At 29.3% G+C, this 22591-nt stretch overlaps 2 protein-coding genes across 2 annotated transcripts; both read left to right on the top strand.

Annotated features, from left to right (window-relative positions):
- Positions 1 to 313: 313 nt before the first annotated feature.
- LOC114939254 (lipase 3-like) lies at positions 314 to 15622 on the top strand. Its single transcript, XM_029313531.1, has 8 exons — positions 314 to 453; positions 2660 to 2845; positions 4886 to 5066; positions 5621 to 5735; positions 7034 to 7277; positions 8655 to 8813; positions 14813 to 15040; positions 15446 to 15622. Exons 1-8 carry the CDS (start codon positions 451 to 453, stop codon positions 15620 to 15622), a joined length of 1293 nt encoding a protein of 430 aa, XP_029169364.1. The 5' UTR covers positions 314 to 450.
- A 1084-nt stretch (positions 15623 to 16706) lies between these two features.
- Positions 16707 to 22251, top strand: LOC114939259 (gem-associated protein 5-like). Its single transcript, XM_085489553.1, is given in 14 exon segments — positions 16707 to 16723; positions 16890 to 16994; positions 17234 to 17545; positions 17618 to 17888; positions 17968 to 18193; positions 18258 to 18339; positions 18412 to 18820; positions 19312 to 19417; positions 19683 to 19880; positions 20003 to 20141; positions 20221 to 20478; positions 20952 to 20964; positions 20966 to 21164; positions 21784 to 22251. Coding segments are annotated over 14 exon segments (2538 nt in total). The 3' UTR covers positions 21987 to 22251.
- The last annotated feature ends 340 nt before the right edge of the window (positions 22252 to 22591 follow it).

Here is a 22591-nt window from a genome sequence, read left to right as displayed (position 1 = left end):
AAAATTTTTAAATCGTCTACATATAATAAGAATTCATTATTTTTTGAATACCTAAACTTATAAATATATATAATTACATCAGGGATAACAAATTTTGATCGCAATACCGAACAGAATTATAACTTCGATCGAATTATCGATCAACACCATTGTCCATCGATTAAACGTGAGAATGCTTGAAATTGAACTTCGTACACACGTGCTTATTTTTTGTTTAGACTTCATTACCACCATCGACGACTCTACTATACTATTATCAAGAATCACGCTTCAACTGACGTTTTAGCTAAGACACTTCTGCATTTCATTGGCGTCTACTGGTCTGCCAAGTTGTGTGTTTACGATCGGGAGATAAATCTATTGATATACAATTCATCGATTTATCACCGATACATTAGAAAATCTATCACGGAAATATCGCATAGTTTTGACGATTGAGTAATTAATGTCATGGTAAGTAATAAAAGAATAAAATTATATAGATGATCTTGTAGATCAAATTTTGGCGTCATCTTATCTTCATGTAGATAATAAAAATATGTATTACTTATAATATATTTATCTGCATTTTGAATGAAAACAAGTATTATCTTCACGAAATTATTTAGAATAATGGTCAGATAACTTAATCTAGAGTTATAGCACATAAAAATACTTAAAAGTAGCGTTTCTTAACGCATAGTGACTAAGATTCTTGCTAACTGTTAANGTCTATTTATTTCTTGCTTACTTCTGTCAATTCTACATTGTTCATTAAAACAATGGTAAATATTGTCGGTGGTATGCAGTGAATTTGATTTATTGTATTAATTTATTATGCATTTACGTTTGGCATGTAACATATTTTTGTATATAAATTTATAATTATTTGTTGCGATAAAATGTATTAAAATTATAATTATTTTTATTTAACTTTTTATAAATTTACTTGAAAAGGGCTGCAATGACAGCCAAAATGTTGTATTTTAATTAATTATTTATAATAAATGATTGCCAGTTTTGGTCGACTTTTACCATTGAGAAAAGATTTTGATTAATTATTACTGGCGAACCTTAAGGATTATTATCTGTTTCATAAGTAGAATTTAAACGCTAAACGATAAAAACTTATAAAAGTATGGATCTATTTTTATATTCCTTTTTACATATTTTTATAATTGTGTTTATAGCGGTCTTAAAAATAATATTATCTAGAAGTTATTTAGATAAATGGCCGTATAATTTTATCTTTTATATAGATACATTTAATACAAAATCATCTTTATCTTATCTATAATAAATTTACATATTTTTATGTCATCTTTATTTAACTAATTTTAAAATTATTCAAGCACAACATTGATAACAAGAGAGAGATTGATTAATTGACTGACTGTCTGATTTATCTTAATTGCATATAAGTCAAGCTTTTTACATAAAATAAAAAATAATAATATTTCAATTATGGATTTCTTACAGAAGAAATTAAATGGTAATCAAGTAATATGCAAATTAAGCGTTTTCTATAAGGAAGCCATAATTGAAAAAACATCCTAATTAGCGAAATAATATAATGAGGAAGCAATATGTGCAAATTTCCATTTGCACAATTTTTTACATAAAATATTTTTGAAAAATGTTAAAATATATTTAAATATATTTTTAAAAGTAAATTTTAAAATTTTGAAATATTCTGAATAAATTTTTATTTTAAAAAATAAATTTTTCACAATTTTATGAAAAACTATGTACATAAAATAAAAAAATTAATTTAAAAAAAATAAATACATTTTAAAAAATTAATTTTTTGTCTGTAAAATGTAAAAAATACTTATTAGTGTGTTGGACAATGTATTATAAAACATTAGGTACAGTGAGAAATTATGAAATTAACGCATGTGCTATATGACTTGCTTTATCCTTTTCTAAAAGAAAACGTTTAATAAAATGTCAAAAAAAGAAAAACCGAATCTTTTAGAAAATAGCTAACCTGTTGATCGGACAAAGGAAAAAAAACATGAATTAGGGATTAATTCAGATTAATAAAACATTATTATAAAACATCCGTTGACATTTTAATCGCAATGCAAATGCAGAGCAAATTTGAGAAAGCAAAAATTTATAAGCAGAAATTTCTACGTTGCCATTTATTAAACATAATTCTCAATCTACATATATTACAAAAATTTAAAATTTAAATTTAAATAATGACAATTTAAAATTAATTAACATAAAATGAGAATAGAATGATTAATGTGTATTTTGTGCTTGTAAACTGTATTTGTGTTTCTGCGGTCTTACAATGATTAAAATATCAATATATTATTGCATCAATCTAATTATGAAATTGTTGCATAATGTTATCTAGATTTTTTACTTGCAAATGCTTGGCGATAATTGCGAATGCATAATTAATTAATGCGCTTAGTAATTGTTAACAATTTAAATTGAATGTTATACTTCATTCAGATATCGTTGTAGATATTTTTCTACAAAAATACATATACATTTGATTTCGAAAAGAAAACAGAAATTCAATCCAGCCTATTTTAATTTTATTTCTAGTCTACTTTAATTATTAGCCTTTTTCTATTTGCACGTTAATAAACATTTTTCAGTAATATATATATATATATATATACTTATATCCCGATAAGATAACATGACTGCTTTTTTACAGTTTATTAAATTGATCTCTATAATAGACGCGATGAGATTAGTCATATATCTTGCATTATTCTGCAATTTTTCGAATGCAGTAGAAGACGTAAAAAATCAGCTACATGTATTTGCCGAGAAAATATCGTGGATCAACTGGGAGCAATTGAGAGATTTTAAATTCAATCCCGATGACACTTTCGACACGGTAAACATACGTTTTTACTCATTATAAACTAATAACAAAATTGAAATTTTTATTATTTGAATTGTAAAATATTAAAAATTAAAATTTGTATTATCTTTTTTTCAACATTTTTTTTGTTTTTTAAAAATCAATTTAGATCCGATTCAATTATTAGTATCGTTTATTTACTGTTAAATTACATATATCTTTTTATTTTAAAACATAATAAATATAATATATATATATATATATATATACAAATTTTATTGTATAAATAGTATCTATTTTAAATTTAACGTATAAGACGGGCAACAAGAGCCAAACCGCGGATGACAATGCGTTATCCTAACGAAACTAAATAATTTTTCGTTAGAATTAAATACCGGTGCACAAGGCACCAAATTTTTACTTGGACACGGCCAAGATTTTAAATATGAAATAATCTCATATTTTGAGATTTAATTTCAATACCCCTTTAACCCCCCTACGGAAAATAAATAAATGAATGCAAGAGAAAAATATAGATCCGAAAATCGCTGAATCGGGAATCGAACCCGAGACCTTTCGCTTGCCGGGCGACTGCTCTTCCAGCGAGCTATTCAGATCCTTTCGATTCTATACTTTTCTCTGTTATATATATTAATGTTGGTAAACAAACGCATTTTTTAAGCCAGCGTGTATCAAATATAAGAGTTTTAACAAGGCTCTGTAATATAAATATAAATTTAACGTATAAGACGGGCAACAAGAGCCAAATCGCGGATGACAATGCGTTATCCTAACGAAACTAAATAATTTTTCGTTAGAATTAAATACCGGTGCACAAGGCACCAAATTTTTACTTGGACACGGCCAAGATTTTAAATATGAAACAATCTCATATTTTGAGATTTAATTTCAATACCCCTTTTAACCCCCCTACGGAAAATAAATAAATGAATGCAAGAGAAAAATATAGATCCGAAAATCGCTGAATCGGGAATCGAACCCGAGACCTTTCGCTTGCCGGGCGACTGCTCTTCCAGCCGTAGGGGGGTTAAAAGGGGTATTGAAATTAAATCTCAAAATATGAGATTATTTCATATTTAAAATCTTGGCCGTGTCCAAGTAAAAATTTGGTGCCTTGTGCACCGGTATTTAATTCTAACAAAAAATTATTTAGTTTCGTTAGGATAACGCATTGTCATCCGCGATTTGGCTCTTGTTGCCCGTCTTATACGTTAAATTTATATTTATATTACAGAGCCTTGTTAAAACTCTTATAGTATCTATTTTAGTCAGCTTAAAAATTTATGTAAAAATAAACATTTATTATAATCGTAACATAGTCATTAGATTCATTTCAACTAATTCAAAAGCTATAAACATAAAAAATAATTTAATTTATTAAAAATTATTTCTTAAGAAATTTTATAATAAATAATATCAAATTTTTTTTACAATTTTATCAATCGAAGAAATCTCGCTTTACAATCTCTAATAATCACACATTATATGTGTTACATATGTAATCGTATAGCGCGCGCGAGCTGTAATAGCGCACGCGCGAGTTCGAGAAGCGTTGAGCGAGCGAGCGGAAGGTTGGGCGAGTGAAGAGCGCGAGAACGGAGCTCTCTCTCTTATATTACCAGCCTTGGAGCAAGGCACTCGTACAATAAGCGAAGTCGTGTAATTCTTCCTATGATCAATTTATATATATATATATATATATATATATATTTATATCTGTTTGACGTAAAGTTAACGTGTGATATAACAAGAAAGAAACTGTGATTATTTATCAAGCCATCATTATCCATTTTCTGCCGAAACCGAGAATACACGACAATATGTTTAGTTAGAAAATAATACTTTTATTTGCCTTTATTCTGACCTTTTAACAAATCTTTATATTAAATAGATATTTATACGTAATTGCAAAATTATGCAAAATTATTATCAATGAATTCTGCATATTTAAATTGTTTGAGAAATTTGCTTTATTTATTTAAAATATAAATAGAATACGGAGTTTTTCGCATAAATTTATTTCAACTTTGCATTTATTTACTGATTCTGTAGGTAGAAATGATAAGAAGAGAGGGTTATCCTGCAGAAACTCATGTTGTAATGACGGAGGATGGTTATCTCTTGGTATTACATCGTATTCCAGGTAGTAATGACTCTCCACCTGTATTATTGCAACACGCTGTGTTATGCACCTCCGCCGACTGGATCATTCTTGGTAAAGGCAAAGCACTCGGTGTGTACAATTTTTTAATCAATCCTTCAAATATATTCCAAAATTATGATTTTGATATGCAAATTTAAATTCCAACGGGCTAGTAAGAGTCAATCAAGGATGATACTGCATCAGTTTAAAAAAAAATTAATTTTTCACTCAAATTGATTTGTTATTCAGAAGGTATACATTTGTTTTGATGCAACATCAAATAATTAAATAAATCCCAATACAAAATTTATTTGTTTTTATAAATTATTTTAATAAATACCAATAAAAATTAATTTTTATTAAAACTGACATACTATCAACTATTTGACTTTTATTAACACGTAGAAATTTAATTTTAATTTTTTGTATCATATCTTTAACATTCTATATTATTTATTTACAATTGTTTATTTAACTTATCAGATAATATAATGATTGAACTGCAATTCAATTCGTAATTTTAATTTATAATTATTAAAAAATATTAACAATAAATATATGAATTTATATATGTAAGAGAATATTATATGAGAAGATACAAGTTATGTAATAAATTTTGCAAACGATGTTTTTTTGTATTCTAGCTTATCTATTAGCGGATCAGGGATATGATGTTTGGTTAGGCAATTTTCGTGGTAATACCTATTCAAGGGCGCATATTTCTCTGTCTCCGTTGGAATTAAAATTTTGGGATTTTAGGTACTAACATAAAATGAAAATAATGATGGTTTGAAAATAATAAATTTATACTGATGTTGCACATTTAATTTGCCAAACAAAATAGAAAGACATATAATATGCTTACTTATATAGCCTATAAAGTGTAATAAAAGTAAACATGTTTCACTTTTTTAAATCACTATTGTATATACCTATGTATATATGTATATATACTTAATTATTTTAAGTGACATTTATCCAGAAAGACTCTTTATACAATAAATATACAGAGTATATTCTCCCTATATAAGTATAAAGATGCAGACTGATACAATTGTCTTTTTGTCAAACATATAAATATACTTCTTTAATATATATATATATATATATATATATATATATATCTAGTAATATTTTTTAAATATATTATATTTTTTAATATAATTTATCAAATAATACGAAATAAAAAGACCAAAGGATGAGCGTGAAATACGAGTGTTAAGTATATAATTTCTTTAAAGCGAATTGATGTAAATGGTCAAATCAATTTAATACATAGTATACATACTTTTCGATTTACTAAGTCTTTCTCAGTATGAGTTAAATAATAAAATAAAAAACATAATTAAATTTGCAATAACATAAGCGCACATTCAATGATTTTATGTTAATATTATAGTGAATTCGTGTTGAGTGTCATCGAAATCGTAAAGTGAACAATATAATTATGCTTGAGATGTACTTTACTAGAAGTTTTCAACAGTATCAAAAAACAATTTCGTCGTGTGATAGCGAGAAGCTGAACTTTTTTGTTGTTAAAATCCTCCTAAAATCGTGGTGTAACTCTGAAGTTCACAAAACAAATATCTTTATTTAATTCACACTGAGAAAGACTTAGTAAGTCGAAACAATGTATACTATGTATTAAATTAATTTGACAATCTATATCAATTTGCTTTAAAAAAATTATATACTTAACACCCGTATTTCACGCTCGTCTTTTGGTCTTTTTATTTCGTATTATTTGCATTGCAAACACACGAGCCTATTTACAATACTTGTATTATTTATAATTTATCAAATTTTAACACGAAGAATCAGCAAATCTATATTGGCAAAAACAAAGATATTTTGAAAATAATGTATCTTATTTGGAAATTTTGCCAAAAGGAGAAGAAATTTATTTTTTAACAATAGATCAATTTATATAGTCTATCTATGTAAAATACTCTATCATACATATAAATTTCTATGTATTTATTATTTATTATTTATATATATATATATATATATATATATATATATTGTGGCAGTAAGATAATTAAATATTTCACCAGCTTTCACGAAATGGGTATCTATGATTTACCCGCGATGATTAAATTTATCACAAATATGAAATCGCAACCATTGCACACGTACGTTGGTCATTCGATGGGTACAACCAGTTTTTATATAATGGCATCGGAGCGTCCGGAAATCGCACGAATGGTACAAAAAATGATCAATTTTGCGCCGGCAGTCTTTTTTGATCAAGTAGAAAGTCCGATAAAATATATTTTTCCTTTCTGGAGAGAATTGAAGGTAAAATAATGTATGCAAATACAAATTAGAAAATCATTTATTATTTATAGTTATTATTATTAAATAACGTATTATTATATTTATATATATAATAATACGTTATTATATATATACAGTGTGTTCGGCAACAGGTGGGCCAAAATGTAAGCAGTGGTTCTACATAATAAAATAAGACGGAAATCAAGAATGACAAAATTGCGTCCGAGACTTCGTTTATTAATTATAAATATTTTAAACTTCGCATTAAGGGCGCCTAACGTACGGCAATTTTCCGATATTTGGCGTGCGTAAGGTACATCGGTAGAGTCGCCGTCAAAATACACTGTGACGTATAAGTATACAAAAACTTACATCGTAACAGTTGATGTATATTTTGCAAAGTGTAAAATATTTATAATTAATAAACGAAGTCTCGAACGCAATTTTGTCATTCTTGATTTTCGTCTTATTTTATCATGTAGAATCACTCCTTACATTTTGGCCCACCTGTTACCGAACACCCTGTATATATATATATATAATAACTGTTCAAAACAATATCCCTTTGTCGAAACAAAAAATTCATAAACGACTGTTTAATAGGGATCTAATGTTTTGTAATTATGAAATATGAATAAGAGATATCATGATAAAAATGTGCTTAAAATCATAATTTAAGAAACATATTTTTTATAATAATCAAATATGTCAAGACCGCCAGAAGAATTAAAAATAAAAAATAATACACAATCTCTTCTCGACCGTACTGGCAAATAATTTATTGATACTAATCACTACGTTTCGACCATAGTTTTTGGTCCTTTTCAAGTGAATTGCGAACAATAATTATATTCCTGAGATGTCAAAGAGAGAACATAGTGTCGAATTTAACACATGTCTAGTACATTGAAAGTTAGTTTAAATCAGTTAGTATAAATCTGTTCAATGTACTAGACGTGTGTTAAATTCGACACTATGTTCTCTCTTTGACATCTCAGGAATATAATTATTGTTCGCAATTCACTTGAAAAGGACCAAAAACTATAGTCGCAACGTGTAGTGATTAGTATCAATAAATTATTTGTCAGTACAGTCGAAAAGAGATTGTGTATTATTTTATATTTTTTATATTTCTACGATTTAAAAAAAAATTTACTTTTCAAATTTCAAAATTAATATACAATAAGATAACATTTTCAATACATAGCTACATATATACTTATATTTATTTATATATGATTATGAGCAATTTATATATGAGCAATTTTTTTATTTCTTAAAGTTTTACTTTTTCTATTAAAAAAATGCAAAAATTATTTTCTGAATTACTTTTTAATTATCATGAATTAGAAGTACATATATATGTATTATATCACGAAAAAGAATTTTTTATTACAGATGTTCATACGGTTATTCTTTCACGATGAATTTTTGCCGCAAAACGATTTGTTGAGATTTGCTTCGAAATATATTTGCCCTCAGAATTTTATCACGCAACAGTTCTGTGCCAATCCAATATTTCTGATATGCGGGAATGATCAAGAACAATTCAACTACGTGAGTAATGATTTCTCATTGAAATACAACTCCGAGTTGAATCTTCGATCGTGGCATTTTATTATTTTAAATACAATTTTGCTTCAAATTTAACTTTGTCTATATGAATATAAATTTAACGTATAAGACGGGCAACAAGAGCCAAATCGCGGATGACAATGCGTTATCCTAACGAAACTAAATAATTTTTCGTTAGAATTAAATACCGGTGCACAAGGCACCAAATTTTTACTTGGACACGGCCAAGATTTTAAATATGAAATAATCTCATATTTTGAGATTTAATTTCAATACCCCTTTAACCCCCCTACGGAAAATAAATAAATGAATGCAAGAGAAAAATATAGATCCGAAAATCGCTGAATCGGGAATCGAACCCGAGACCTTTCGCTTGCCGGGCGACTGCTCTTCCAGCTGAGCTATTCAGATCCTTTCGATTCTATACTTTTCTCTGTTATATATATTAATGTTGGTAAACAAACGCATTTTTTAAGCCAGCGTGTATCAAATATAAGAGTTTTAACAAGGCTCTGTAATATAAATATAAATTTAACGTATAAGACGGGCAACAAGAGCCAAATCGCGGATGACAATGCGTTATCCTAACGAAACTAAATAATTTTTCGTTAGAATTAAATACCGGTGCACAAGGCACCAAATTTTTACTTGGACACGGCCAAGATTTTAAATATGAAATAATCTCATATTTTGAGATTTAATTTCAATACCCCTTTAACCCCCCTACGGAAAATAAATAAATGAATGCAAGAGAAAAATATAGATCCGAAAATCGCTGAATCGGGAATCGAACCCGAGACCTTTCGCTTGCCGGGCGACTGCTCTTCCAGCTGAGCTATTCAGATCCTTTCGATTCTATACTTTTCTCTGTTATATATATTAATGTTGGTAAACAAACGCATTTTTTAAGCCAGCGTGTATCAAATATAAGAGTTTTAACAAGGCTCTGTAATATAAATATAAATTTAACGTATAAGACGGGCAACAAGAGCCAAATCGCGGATGACAATGCGTTATCCTAACGAAACTAAATAATTTTTCGTTAGAATTAAATACCGGTGCACAAGGCACCAAATTTTTACTTGGACACGGCCAAGATTTTAAATATGAAATAATCTCATATTTTGAGATTTAATTTCAATACCCCTTTAACCCCCCTACGGAAAATAAATAAATGAATGCAAGAGAAAAAAATAGATCCGAAAATCGCTGAATCGGGAATCGAACCCGAGACCTTTCGCTTGCCGGGCGACTGCTCTTCCAGCTGAGCTATTCAGATCCTTTCGATTCTATACTTTTCTCTGTTATATATATTAATGTTGGTAAACAAACGCATTTTTTAAGCCAGCGTGTATCAAATATAAGAGTTTTAACAAGACTCTGTAATATAAATATAAATTTAACGTATAAGACGGGCAACAAGAGCCAAATCGCGGATGACAATGCTTTATCCTAACGAAACTAAATAATTTTTCGTTAGAATTAAATACCGGTGCACAAGGCACCAAATTTTTACTTGGACACGGCCAAGATTTTAAATATGAAATAATCTCATATTTTGAGATTTAATTTCAATACCCCTTTAACCCCCCTACGGAAAATAAATAAATGAATGCAAGAGAAAAATATAGATCCGAAAATCGCTGAATCGGGAATCGAACCCGAGACCTTTCGCTTGCCGGGCGACTGCTCTTCCAGCTGAGCTATTCAGATCCTTTCGATTCTATACTTTTCTCTGTTATATATATTAATGTTGGTAAACAAACGCATTTTTTAAGCCAGCGTGTATCAAATATAAGAGTTTTAACAAGGCTCTGTAATATAAATATAAATTTAACGTATAAGACGGGCAACAAGAGCCAAATCGCGGATGACAATGCGTTATCCTAACGAAACTAAATAATTTTTCGTTAGAATTAAATACCGGTGCACAAGGCACCAAATTTTTACTTGGACACGGCCAAGATTTTAAATATGAAATAATCTCATATTTTGAGAATTAATTTCAATACCCCTTTAACCCCCCTACGGAAAATAAATAAATGAATGCAAGAGAAAAATATAGATCCGAAAATCGCTGAATCGGGAATCGAACCCGAGACCTTTCGCTTGCCGGGCGACTGCTCTTCCAGCTGAGCTATTCAGATCCTTTCGATTCTATACTTTTCTCTGTTATATATATTAATGTTGGTAAACAAACGCATTTTTTAAGCCAGCGTGTATCAAATATAAGAGTTTTAACAAAGCTCTGTAATATAAATATAAATTTAACGTATAAGACGGGCAACAAGAGCCAAATCGCGGATGACAATGCGTTATCCTAACGAAACTAAATAATTTTTCGTTAGAATTAAATACCGGTGCACGAGGCACCAAATTTTTACTTGGACACGGCCAAGATTTTAAATATGAAATAATCTCATATTTTGAGATTTAATTTCAATACTTCTTTAACCCCCCTACGGAAAATAAATAAATGAATGCAAGAGAAAAATATAGATCCGAAAATCGCTGAATTGGGAATCGAACCCGAGACCTTTCGCTTGCCGGGCGACTGCTCTTCCAGCTGAGCTATTCAGATCCTTTCGATTCTATACTTTTCTCTGTTATATATATTAATGTTGGTAAACAAACGCATTTTTTAAGCCAGCGTGTATCAAATATAAGAGTTTTAACAAGGCTCTGTAATATAAATATAAATTTAACGTATAAGACGGGCAACAAGAGCCAAATCGCGGATGACAATGCGTTATCCTAACGAAACTAAATAATTTTTCGTTAGAATTAAATACCGGTGCACAAGGCACCAAATTTTTACTTGGACACGGCCAAGATTTTAAATATGAAATAATCTCATATTTTGAGATTTAATTTCAATACCCCTTTAACCCCCCTACGGAAAATAAATAAATGAATGCAAGAGAAAAATATAGATCCGAAAATCGCTGAATCGGGAATCGAACCCGAGACCTTTCGCTTGCCGGGCGACTGCTCTTCCAGCTGAGCTATTCAGATCCTTTCGATTCTATACTTTTCTCTGTTATATATATTAATGTTGGTAAACAAACGCATTTTTTAAGCCAGCGTGTATCAAATATAAGAGTTTTAACAAGGCTCTGTAATATAAATATAAATTTAACGTATAAGACGGGCAACAAGAGCCAAATCGCGGATGACAATGCGTTATCCTAACGAAACTAAATAATTTTTCGTTAGAATTAAATACCGGTGCACAAGGCACCAAATTTTTACTTGGACACGGCCAAGATTTTAAATATGAAATAATCTCATATTTTGAGATTTAATTTCAATACCCCTTTAACCCCCCTACGGAAAATAAATAAATGAATGCAAGAGAAAAATATAGATCCGAAAATCGCTGAATCGGGAATCGAACCCGAGACCTTTCGCTTGCCGGGCGACTGCTCTTCCAGCTGAGCTATTCAGATCCTTTCGATTCTATACTTTTCTCTGTTATATATATTAATGTTGGTAAACAAACGCATTTTTTAAGCCAGCGTGTATCAAATATAAGAGTTTTAACAAGATTCTGTAATATAAATATAAATTTAACGTATAAGACGGGCAACAAGAGCCAAATCGCGGATGACAATGCGTTATCCTAACGAAACTAAATAATTTTCCGTTAGAATTAAATACCGGTGCACAAGGCACCACATTTTTACTTGGACACGGCCAAGATTTTAAATATGAAATAATCTCATATTTTGAGATTTAATTTCAATACCCCTTTAACCCCCCTACGGAAAATAAATAAATGAATGCAAGAGAAAAATATAGATCCGAAAATCGCTGAATCGGGAATCGAACCCGAGACCTTTCGCTTGCCGGGCGACTGCTCTTCCAGCTGAGCTATTCAGATCCTTTCGATTCTATACTTTTCTCTGTTATATATATTAATGTTGGTAAACAAACGCATTTTTTAAGCCAGCGTGTATCAAATATAAGAGTTTTAACAAGGCTCTGTAATATAAATATAAATTTAACGTATAAGACGGGCAACAAGAGCCAAATCGCGGATGACAATGCTTTATCCTAACGAAACTAAATAATTTTTCGTTAGAATTAAATACCGGTGCACAAGGCACCAAATTTTTACTTGGACACGGCCAAGATTTTAAATATGAAATAATCTCATATTTTGAGATTTAATTTCAATACCCCTTTAACCCCCCTACGGAAAATAAATAAATGAATGCAAGAGAAAAATATAGATCCGAAAATCGCTGAATCGGGAATCGAACCCGAGACCTTTCGCTTGCCGGGCGACTGCTCTTCCAGCTGAGCTATTCAGATCCTTTCGATTCTATACTTTTCTCTGTTATATATATTAATGTTGGTAAACAAACGCATTTTCTATATTTTTCTCTTGCATTCATTTATTTATTTTCCGTAGGGGGGTTAAAGGGGTATTGAAATTAAATCTCAAAATATGAGATTATTTCATATTTAAAATCTTGGCCGTGTCCAAGTAAAAATTTGGTGCCTTGTGCACCGGTATTTAATTCTAACGAAAAATTATTTAGTTTCGTTAGGATAACGCATTGTCATCCGCGATTTGGCTCTTGTTGCCCGTCTTATACGTTAAATTTATATTTATATTACAGAGCCTTGTTAAAACTCTTATATTTGATACACGCTGGCTTAAAAAATGCGTTTGTTTACCAACATTAATATATATAACAGAGAAAAGTATAGAATCGAAAGGATCTGAATAGCTCAGCTGGAAGAGCAGTCGCCCGGCAAGCGAAAGGTCTCGGGTTCGATTCCCGATTCAGCGATTTTCGGATCTATATTTTTCTCTTGCATTCATTTATTTATTTTCCGTAGGGGGGTTAAAGGGGTATTGAAATTAAATCTCAAAATATGAGATTATTTCATATTTAAAATCTTGGCCGTGTCCAAGTAAAAATTTGGTGCCTTGTGCACCGGTATTTAATTCTAACGAAAAATTATTTAGTTTCGTTAGGATAACGCATTGTCATCCGCGATTTGGCTCTTGTTGCCCGTCTTATACGTTAAATTTATATTTATATTACAGAGCCTTGTTAAAACTCTTATATTTGATACACGCTGGCTTAAAAAATGCGTTTGTTTACCAACATTAATATATATAACAGAGAAAAGTATAGAATCGAAAGGATCTGAATAGCTCAGCTGGAAGAGCAGTCGCCCGGCAAGCGAAAGGTCTCGGGTTCGATTCCCGATTCAGCGATTTTCGGATCTATATTTTTCTCTTGCATTCATTTATTTATTTTCCGTAGGGGGGTTAAAGGGGTATTGAAATTAAATCTCAAAATATGAGATTATTTCATATTTAAAATCTTGGCCGTGTCCAAGTAAAAATTTGGTGCCTTGTGCACCGGTATTTAATTCTAACGAAAAATTATTTAGTTTCGTTAGGATAACGCATTGTCATCCACGATTTGGCTCTTGTTGCCCGTCTTATACGTTAAATTTATATTTATATTACAGAGCCTTGTTAAAACTCTTATATTTGATACACGCTGGCTTAAAAAATGCGTTTGTTTACCAACATTAATATATATAACAGAGAAAAGTATAGAATCGAAAGGATCTGAATAGCTCAGCTGGAAGAGCAGTCGCCCGGCAAGCGAAAGGTCTCGGGTTCGATTCCCGATTCAGCGATTTTCGGATCTATATTTTTCTCTTGCATTCATTTATTTATTTTCCGTAGGGGGGTTAAAGGGGTATTGAAATTAAATCTCAAAATATGAGATTATTTCATATTTAAAATCTTGGCCGTGTCCAAGTAAAAATTTGGTGCCTTGTGCACCGGTATTTAATTCTAACGAAAAATTATTTAGTTTCGTTAGGATAACGCATTGTCATCCGCGATTTGGCTCTTGTTGCCCGTCTTATACGTTAAATTTATATTTATATTACAGAGCCTTGTTAAAACTCTTATATTTGTCTATATGTCCTTGTTCTCTATTCAGACTCTTCTGCCTGTAATCCTGGGCGTCGATCCGGCCGGCACCTCGATTAAAACTATTCTACATTACATTCAGTTAAGCCAGGCAAGCAATTTTCGTCGATACGATTACGGTTGCGAGAAAAATCTGTTGATATACAATTCGTCGGAACCCCCGGATTATAATCTAGCAAATACCACATTACCTATCGCATTGTTTTATGCTCCTGGAGACTTGCTAGTTAACAGCGTGGTAAGTAACGAAGAACTACTTGTTAATAAAATGTATAGCAGAAAGAAAGAGAGAGAAAATTAATAATTTAAGAAAAATAAGATTTTCTTGTTTGTACACAGTTGTAAAATTTGTGTTAAATTTAACAGATATCACATGTTCACAGAAATTTTTGTGTTAATTTAACATGATATGGATATGTTAAATGGAGACACAAATACTGTGTTAATTTTTTAACACAAATTAAATGCAAAACTTTAATATGTTAAAACAATATGTTAAATTCGCACATGAATGTATTAAATAATTAACACAAACATTTTACCGAGGACTGTTTTTAACCACAAAACACAAATTTTTCTACTGTGTGTGTCTGTGTAGAAATATAAAAATTTTCTGATAATTCACAAGATCATTTTTTTCAAGAATATGAAAAAACTATATCGCACATTACCCAACGTAATCGACTTATATGAAGTACCATGGCACAAATTCAATCACGTCGATTTTATATGGGCCAAAAATACTCCAAAACTCGTATATGAAAGAGCTATCAAGATTATGAGGAACGAGAATTTAAATAATGTTACATCTATGAAATAATGTTACGTCAACAATAGAAATAATAATTAATAAATAAATATTATTTGTATTGTATTCGCTGTTTATTATTGGAAAATTATTGATAATTAAATCTATATAAATTTTAAAAATATCATATTGTCAACTTGAAAAATTTAAATTAATTTAACACGATTCATCAATACATGTTACACGCACACATTTTGTAAATCTCTTGTTTTGCATTTAATTTTCTGTCTTTTATCTTCGATAGTCACAGAATTGCTTTTTATTTTAAAATTTGAATGCAAGATAATGTAATATATAATGAAAAAACCAAATTGTCAAAAAGAACAGTGACTAATTATAATTAATTTATACATGATATTAACATGTATACAAATGTTAGTTAAAATGTTAAATATCATAATAATTTAATTAATCAAAAATACGTTTTCTTTAAAATGAATAATAAAGATCTAATAAAAATTATAATAATAAGAAGTTGTCTATCCCTAATGTTGCGTTTTACGTATATTTTTGTATGAAGGCATGTCACGCACATATTTGTTGAGTTTATATCGCTATCTTCCTTAGATTTTATCTCGTACTCTTCTTCGATACACAATGTAGATATAAATAATATACAGGGTGTCCGGTAACTAATGGACCAATGATTAAGGGCGGATTCTCTGGCCAATTTGGAGACGATTTTTCCTTAGCAAAAATGTTGAAAAGACAATAATTTTTGAGTTATAAGCGATTGAAAAAAATGGGTTTTTTGAAAACTAAACGTTTTGGAGTTAAAAGTCTAACATAATTACATTCTTCAGTTAATTTCAGGTAGAGTTTACTATAATAAAATTTTAATTTGAGGCTTAGTTATAAAGATACATAATGACAAATATTAAAAAGTTGTAAAAAATGATGACCTTTTTCAACATTTTTGCTGAGGAAAAATTGTTCCCAAATTGACCAAAGAATCCACTTGTAATCGTTGGTCCGTTAGTTACCGGACACCCCGTATAGATACACACACGTCAAAATAATAAATAGAAGGTTTCTCAAGGTTACCGACACGTATCTCGAATTTAACGCCTATAAAGTTGTTTCAGACGTACGTTACATGGACGACAGTGAACAGTGAAAACCGACACTCGCCGTTGATGTATTAAATATTATAAGGTAATTTTTGGAATTTATGCTAATTTTTCTTATCTTTTCTGTCATCGGATTACAAAGTTATTATACGATTTAAAATGCATCTACGGCTCACCGATTAATTAGTTTTATATCGACATATAAATAGTCACAAGAAAGAAATAGTCAGTTTATCATGGTGCCCTTCAGATATGAATGTCTTAAATGGAAACAATAAGAGAGATTTACTTTTAGCTTCTGGCGCAAAATTACGGTAAAATAAATTTTTTTAATAATAATTTCATCCTCTATATCTCATGTATTGAATTAATTACATATGGGAAATATATGCCCATGATGTCATAATAATTACTGTGGCTATCTGGGTGTAAATATTATATCAAAAAATAGGCAGATAACATCTAAAATACATTATTACCTCTATCTTCGTATCATTTTCTTTTCAAATATTGAAATGAGGGTGCAATTAATAGCCAAACATTCTTTTTCTAGATCTGTGTTTATTTGGAGAGCTGGTAGAGATGGTAAACGCGAGACTGTGATAAATATACCAAAATGGTCACACAAGCAGAAGCCTTATAGACGCAAACACGATAGTGCGATTTGGATTGCAATGTGTTGGGTAGAGCCTAAAGTGTTTTTAACTTCATCTCTTTGGAATGAACTTCTGTCCTGGGATCTATCTACGTACAAAACCAAACGTACATATCAGTTCTTCCATAAATTGCACAGCAACCAATTGTGTTCCATAACCGCTGTACCCGAAAATGATGCAATATCCGACAATGAGAGAGCAAAATCCAAGTAAGTAAAAATTGTGTCTCAACGTGATATGTAATGTAAAATTTTGAACCCACCGTGTTAATTACATTTTAGACTCGCGGTTTGGACTTCGGCGCAAGATGGTTGGATTATATGTTACAAACGAAACGACGATGATATGAAATCGGCGAGCCTGAAATATAAAATTCCTACGCAAGAAGGCTTTATGTACTGCAAAGGAGCTGATTGTGACGACAATGATTCAATTATTGCATTTCACGTTGGAGACGCGATGTTGCATCAGTGGAATTTGCCTGAATATGAAAACAAAAAATCTTTCAATGATATATTGCAATGGCAGATGCTAAAAGGAAAAATAACAGCGGTAAAAATTATTATTTTTTTAAAGTAATTTGAAATATGAAAATTGTCGAATAATATCATGCAAGTGACTACTGTATCAGGTATCGTTGTTTCCTGGAGATAAATTATCCAAAGTAGCTTTTGGTACTGGAGATGGTCACATTGGCATATTTAACGTAAATAATACACCATTATTTACATTATACAGGCAGTATCATAGAAATACTATTTATAAGCTTGAATGGGCTAAACTTAAAGAGGATTTTTATTTATTCTCCTGTGCGGAAGGGGAATTAGTTGCGTTCAAGAAATTCCCGCCACATAACGGTAAGATGTTAAAGCTCGCTATTTTATAACACTCTCTGTTTTGTTATTACAATTTATATTTCAGAATCCATGTCCATAATCAAGGAAGGATGCACGGAATTTGCTTGGAAATCCAATTTGTGCTTAGCGATTGGTTTAGAAAATGGGTATAAATCATAGATTTATTCTAAAAAATGATGAAATAATTGCATCAAATACATGGATATTTGTTCTTTCAGATCGATCATGTTTTATGATCAGAAGCTGACGAAACAATATGCGATAGATATCTTAAGATATATGGTGAATTGTTTGGCTTGGCATCCCGAAAGTACGGCGACAGATAAATGGAAGTCGCCAGCTGCCAATTACTTGACAGTTGCCTCCGATTGGACTATAATAATTTTTGATATGGTGAATTGTTTGGCTTGGCATCCCGAAAGTACGGCGACAGATAAATGGAAGTCGCCAGCTGCCAATTACTTGACAGTTGCCTCCGATTGGACTATAGTAATTTTTGATATGTCAGAATTGATAAAGGACCTGGAAAGAATGCTTACACCGGATTGTGTCGAGGAAGAAGACACTAAAAAAGAGTGCAAACGCCACAAGATGATAACAATGTTAAATGGACACAACAATAAAGTGGTGTGTCTAGCTTGGAGTCCATACTTCATAAGCAACAAGTTTTAAAAGATGCTTTTTTGAGAATAGCGATATGTTTGCAATATTATCATCTTCTTCATATTGTTTTTGTTCCAATTTTATATCGTTTTTGATAAAGTTAAAATCTTAATTCCATCGTTTATTAATTTATCATTAAGCGAACACTTAGTTTCTGGTGGTGACGATCATGTTGCACAGGTAAAATATATAGCGTACAAATTATATGATAATTTTAATATACTCACATTTACTATTGTATAATTAATTTGTGCTTCATTATACGTCATTTATTAAATTTAAATAAGTTTAATTTTATTAAATTTCTTAAAATTTAGAATTTTCATATGTTAAATGATATACGTATTCCAAATATCACATATTAAATTCTAAAAATTATTTCTAATATAAAATAATAAATGTACACAGATATGTACATACATAATTATATAAATGTTTTCAAATATTCTTTTTAGGTTTGGAATGTTGAAAAACAGGAACTGATGAGCACATATATGGGTCACAATGGACCGGTGTTATATTGCATGTGGAGTCTCCTGAAACCACAAATTATAATGACCGGCTAGTCGGACTTTATGTTACACTTGTGGAATTATACTTTACCGGCGCAATCGCCGAAGCATCTCTCCGATATTAAAATCGTGAAGAAGAATTTGAAACTAAACAATTTGTCACAAAATCAAACGGATAAACAGCAGAGTAATTCGGTCAATTCAAATCATTGAATAGTCAATCTGACGTATATAATATGAGCATAATTAGTATAATTTCTTAACTTATAATTTACAATGTATAATTACATCGAGATTTTCGATTGCAGATTTTTAAACAGTATTGCTAAAGGAAAAAAAGGAAAATTTATATTTTAATGGATATGATAAATTAATAAACGATGGAACTAAGATTTTAAATTTTATCAAAAACGATATAAAATTGGAACAAGAACAATACGAAGAAGATGATAATATTGCAAACATATCGTTATTCTCAAAAAAGCATCTTTTAAAACTTGTTGCTCATAAACGTAAACATTGAGTTATACATATATGTATGTCATATATATATTATAAAATTTTTTATTTATAATATATATTTACTAATTAATTACTAATTATTACTTAATAATTACTAATTATTTGTTTACAGAATTAATTCAAGATAGTTCAAATGCCATTACTGAGATGAATATGTGGTGTAACAATTTGAAAAACGATTTGGCGAGCGCGGCTAAAAATAAAAAATTAAATGATTTTTTAGTATCGCTCGCGTCGAGCGTTTCTATGAAGTACATACCAACATTTTTTGTATATGCAGTTAAGAAAAGATATTTGTTCAATATTACAAATATTGATATAATTTTACAGAACGTGGAAAGAAATGTGTGAAACATATTTGTACCAATTAATAGAGCAAGGCAATGTGAAGAAAGCAGTGTCATATTTACTCTGTCTACACAAAATTCACGAAGCCATAGAAGCATTTTTAAATGCTAATATGTTTAAAGAGGCTTACGTGCTTGCGAGATACAAATTGGACATCACTGATCCGGTTTTAGAAAACATATTAGAATTATGGTCGGAATGGTGTCTTTTGAATGATCAAATGGAGCAAGCTGCTCATTGGTAAAATAATTAATTTTATATAATTATTGATAATTATTATAAATTTTTATATATTATTTAGTAAATAAAATTATATATAATAGTAAATAATTTTACGTTTGTTATATATATTATATATAAATTTATTAATTTTATCTAACAATTATATATATATATATATATATATATATATATATATATATATATATATTATAGTATATATGTGTATGTATGTATGCATATAAATCTACAATAAATATCTATAAATGTATATTCTATATAATATAAAATGTATATATAATATATAAAATTTATTTGATACATTAATGTATATATATTACATATATAAATATCTCTATACATATAATATATAATGTATTTCGTAATTAACAATAATTACTTATGCAATTTGTGCGGCACATAATAATATTGTTTTACATAGCCTATGTAATTAAAAAATTATTATTGTAAATTTAATATTGCATATATTATAGTTATGCAGAGTTGAAAACGGTACAAAAAGGCGGCAAAAATTCTTGCTCGCCGGAAAGACATACATTATTTGGAGGTAGCGTCTCAATTAGCATTTCTAAACGGTGATGAAGAATATGGAATATCTTTGATTGTGGACGCGATGATACGTGCTCTTGTCGAATCAGACTGGTCGAAAGCGCGTTCCCTTATCGCGAATTTTTCAACAAATTCAGGTAAATTTAGATTAAACATATATAGATATAGAATTTATTTACAAATTATCAAACGTAACTTATAAAATATGAATAATAAAATATAAATTATAAAATATAAATTACAAAATATAAAATATAAGATATAAAATATAAATTATAAAATATAAATTATAAAATATAAAATATAAATTATAAAATATGAATTATAAAATATGAATTGTAAAATATAAATTATAAAATAAAATTATATAACTATGTCTAAATTATTTCTAAATTTATAAAATATTAAATCGGTATTTTGGATTGAATGCTTGATTATTTGGACAAGTTGTTAGTCGAGGAAGAAACACAATTTGTGGATTTATTATTGAATTTGCTTAGCGCTGTCATAAATAAAGCGGCTTTCACTCATCAAGATCGAATTTGTAGACTTATTCACCTGGAGAACCAAGTTTTGAATATCTTTTGTTAGTTTTTTCTTTTTTAATTTTGTAATTTGTTATAAATTCATATAGCATATGCGTATTAATTGCATATATATAATTATTGATTTGCTAATAATTACATATAGCGTTGATTTGTTCCAATTTAAAATTTTTTTATTTTTTACATATAATTTACATTTTAAATATTACAGTGACTTCCAATACTGCCGATGAAAATGATGTGTATGAGAAAATTGAGGAGGAGATCAATAAACTGAAACTTGAGGAAAAGGTATTCAGAGAGGAACGAGTTTACATACCGAATTCCAAAGTTATTTTCGATAAAGTTTGTTCACTTGTTCACAAATTAAGTAATGTTAATCATAATCGATTTTTACATATAATACTTTATTAGAACAGTCTGAACAGTTAAATAGTTAAAAGCAGACGAGATATAATTTATCTGTATCAAGAAGGTTCGTCAAAAAAGTTTGAGAATATATTTCAGAAAATACAATATAAATTATAACAAGTCCTATTAGCTCACATGAACTATAAAGTAAAACATGCAAGCAGAAAAATATATTAACGGTTTTACATTTATTAAAAATCATCAAATGTGTTGTTACAAATTATATGTGTAAATTTTTGATTATTCTAAAGTAAAGTTTATAAAAATATATTTTTGTTCATAATTTTTTTGTCAAATTATCGTAAATATTTCAAAAATAATGGTAGTCATTGCAAAGACTACCCTGATCTATACGTCATCGAAATTAAAAAAATTAATGTAATTCAAATAAATTAATTAAAATAAATGTTAAGAAGTCTATAGATCTTGAAATCGTGTTCTTAATTCTCTTCTTTCACTAATATCTATTCTATCACATACCTAAAATGCAAAGCATATAAAATGAACAAGACATATTTGCTTCCTGTTAAAAAAATATTTTCTTTTTGGGAAAACAATAAAACTTCTTGAAGTTCATAAATAGGAATGCAAAAAATAACATAATATCT

Source organism: Nylanderia fulva, unplaced genomic scaffold, assembly GCF_048542155.1.
Source record: "Nylanderia fulva isolate GAGA-0341 unplaced genomic scaffold, ASM4854215v1 Scaffold87, whole genome shotgun sequence".
In the NCBI taxonomy this organism is placed as follows: Eukaryota; Metazoa; Arthropoda; class Insecta; order Hymenoptera; family Formicidae; genus Nylanderia; species Nylanderia fulva.
This window is presented reverse-complemented; position numbering and strand designations above follow the sequence as displayed.

Bases quoted from the DNA above. Each gene is read 5' to 3' on its own strand.
- LOC114939254 (XM_029313531.1), top strand. The intron at 2,846-4,885 runs GTAAACATACGT...CTGATTCTGTAG, and splicing joins CCGATGACACTTTCGACACG to GTAGAAATGATAAGAAGAGA. The intron at 5,736-7,033 runs GTACTAACATAA...ATATTTCACCAG, and splicing joins TTAAAATTTTGGGATTTTAG to CTTTCACGAAATGGGTATCT.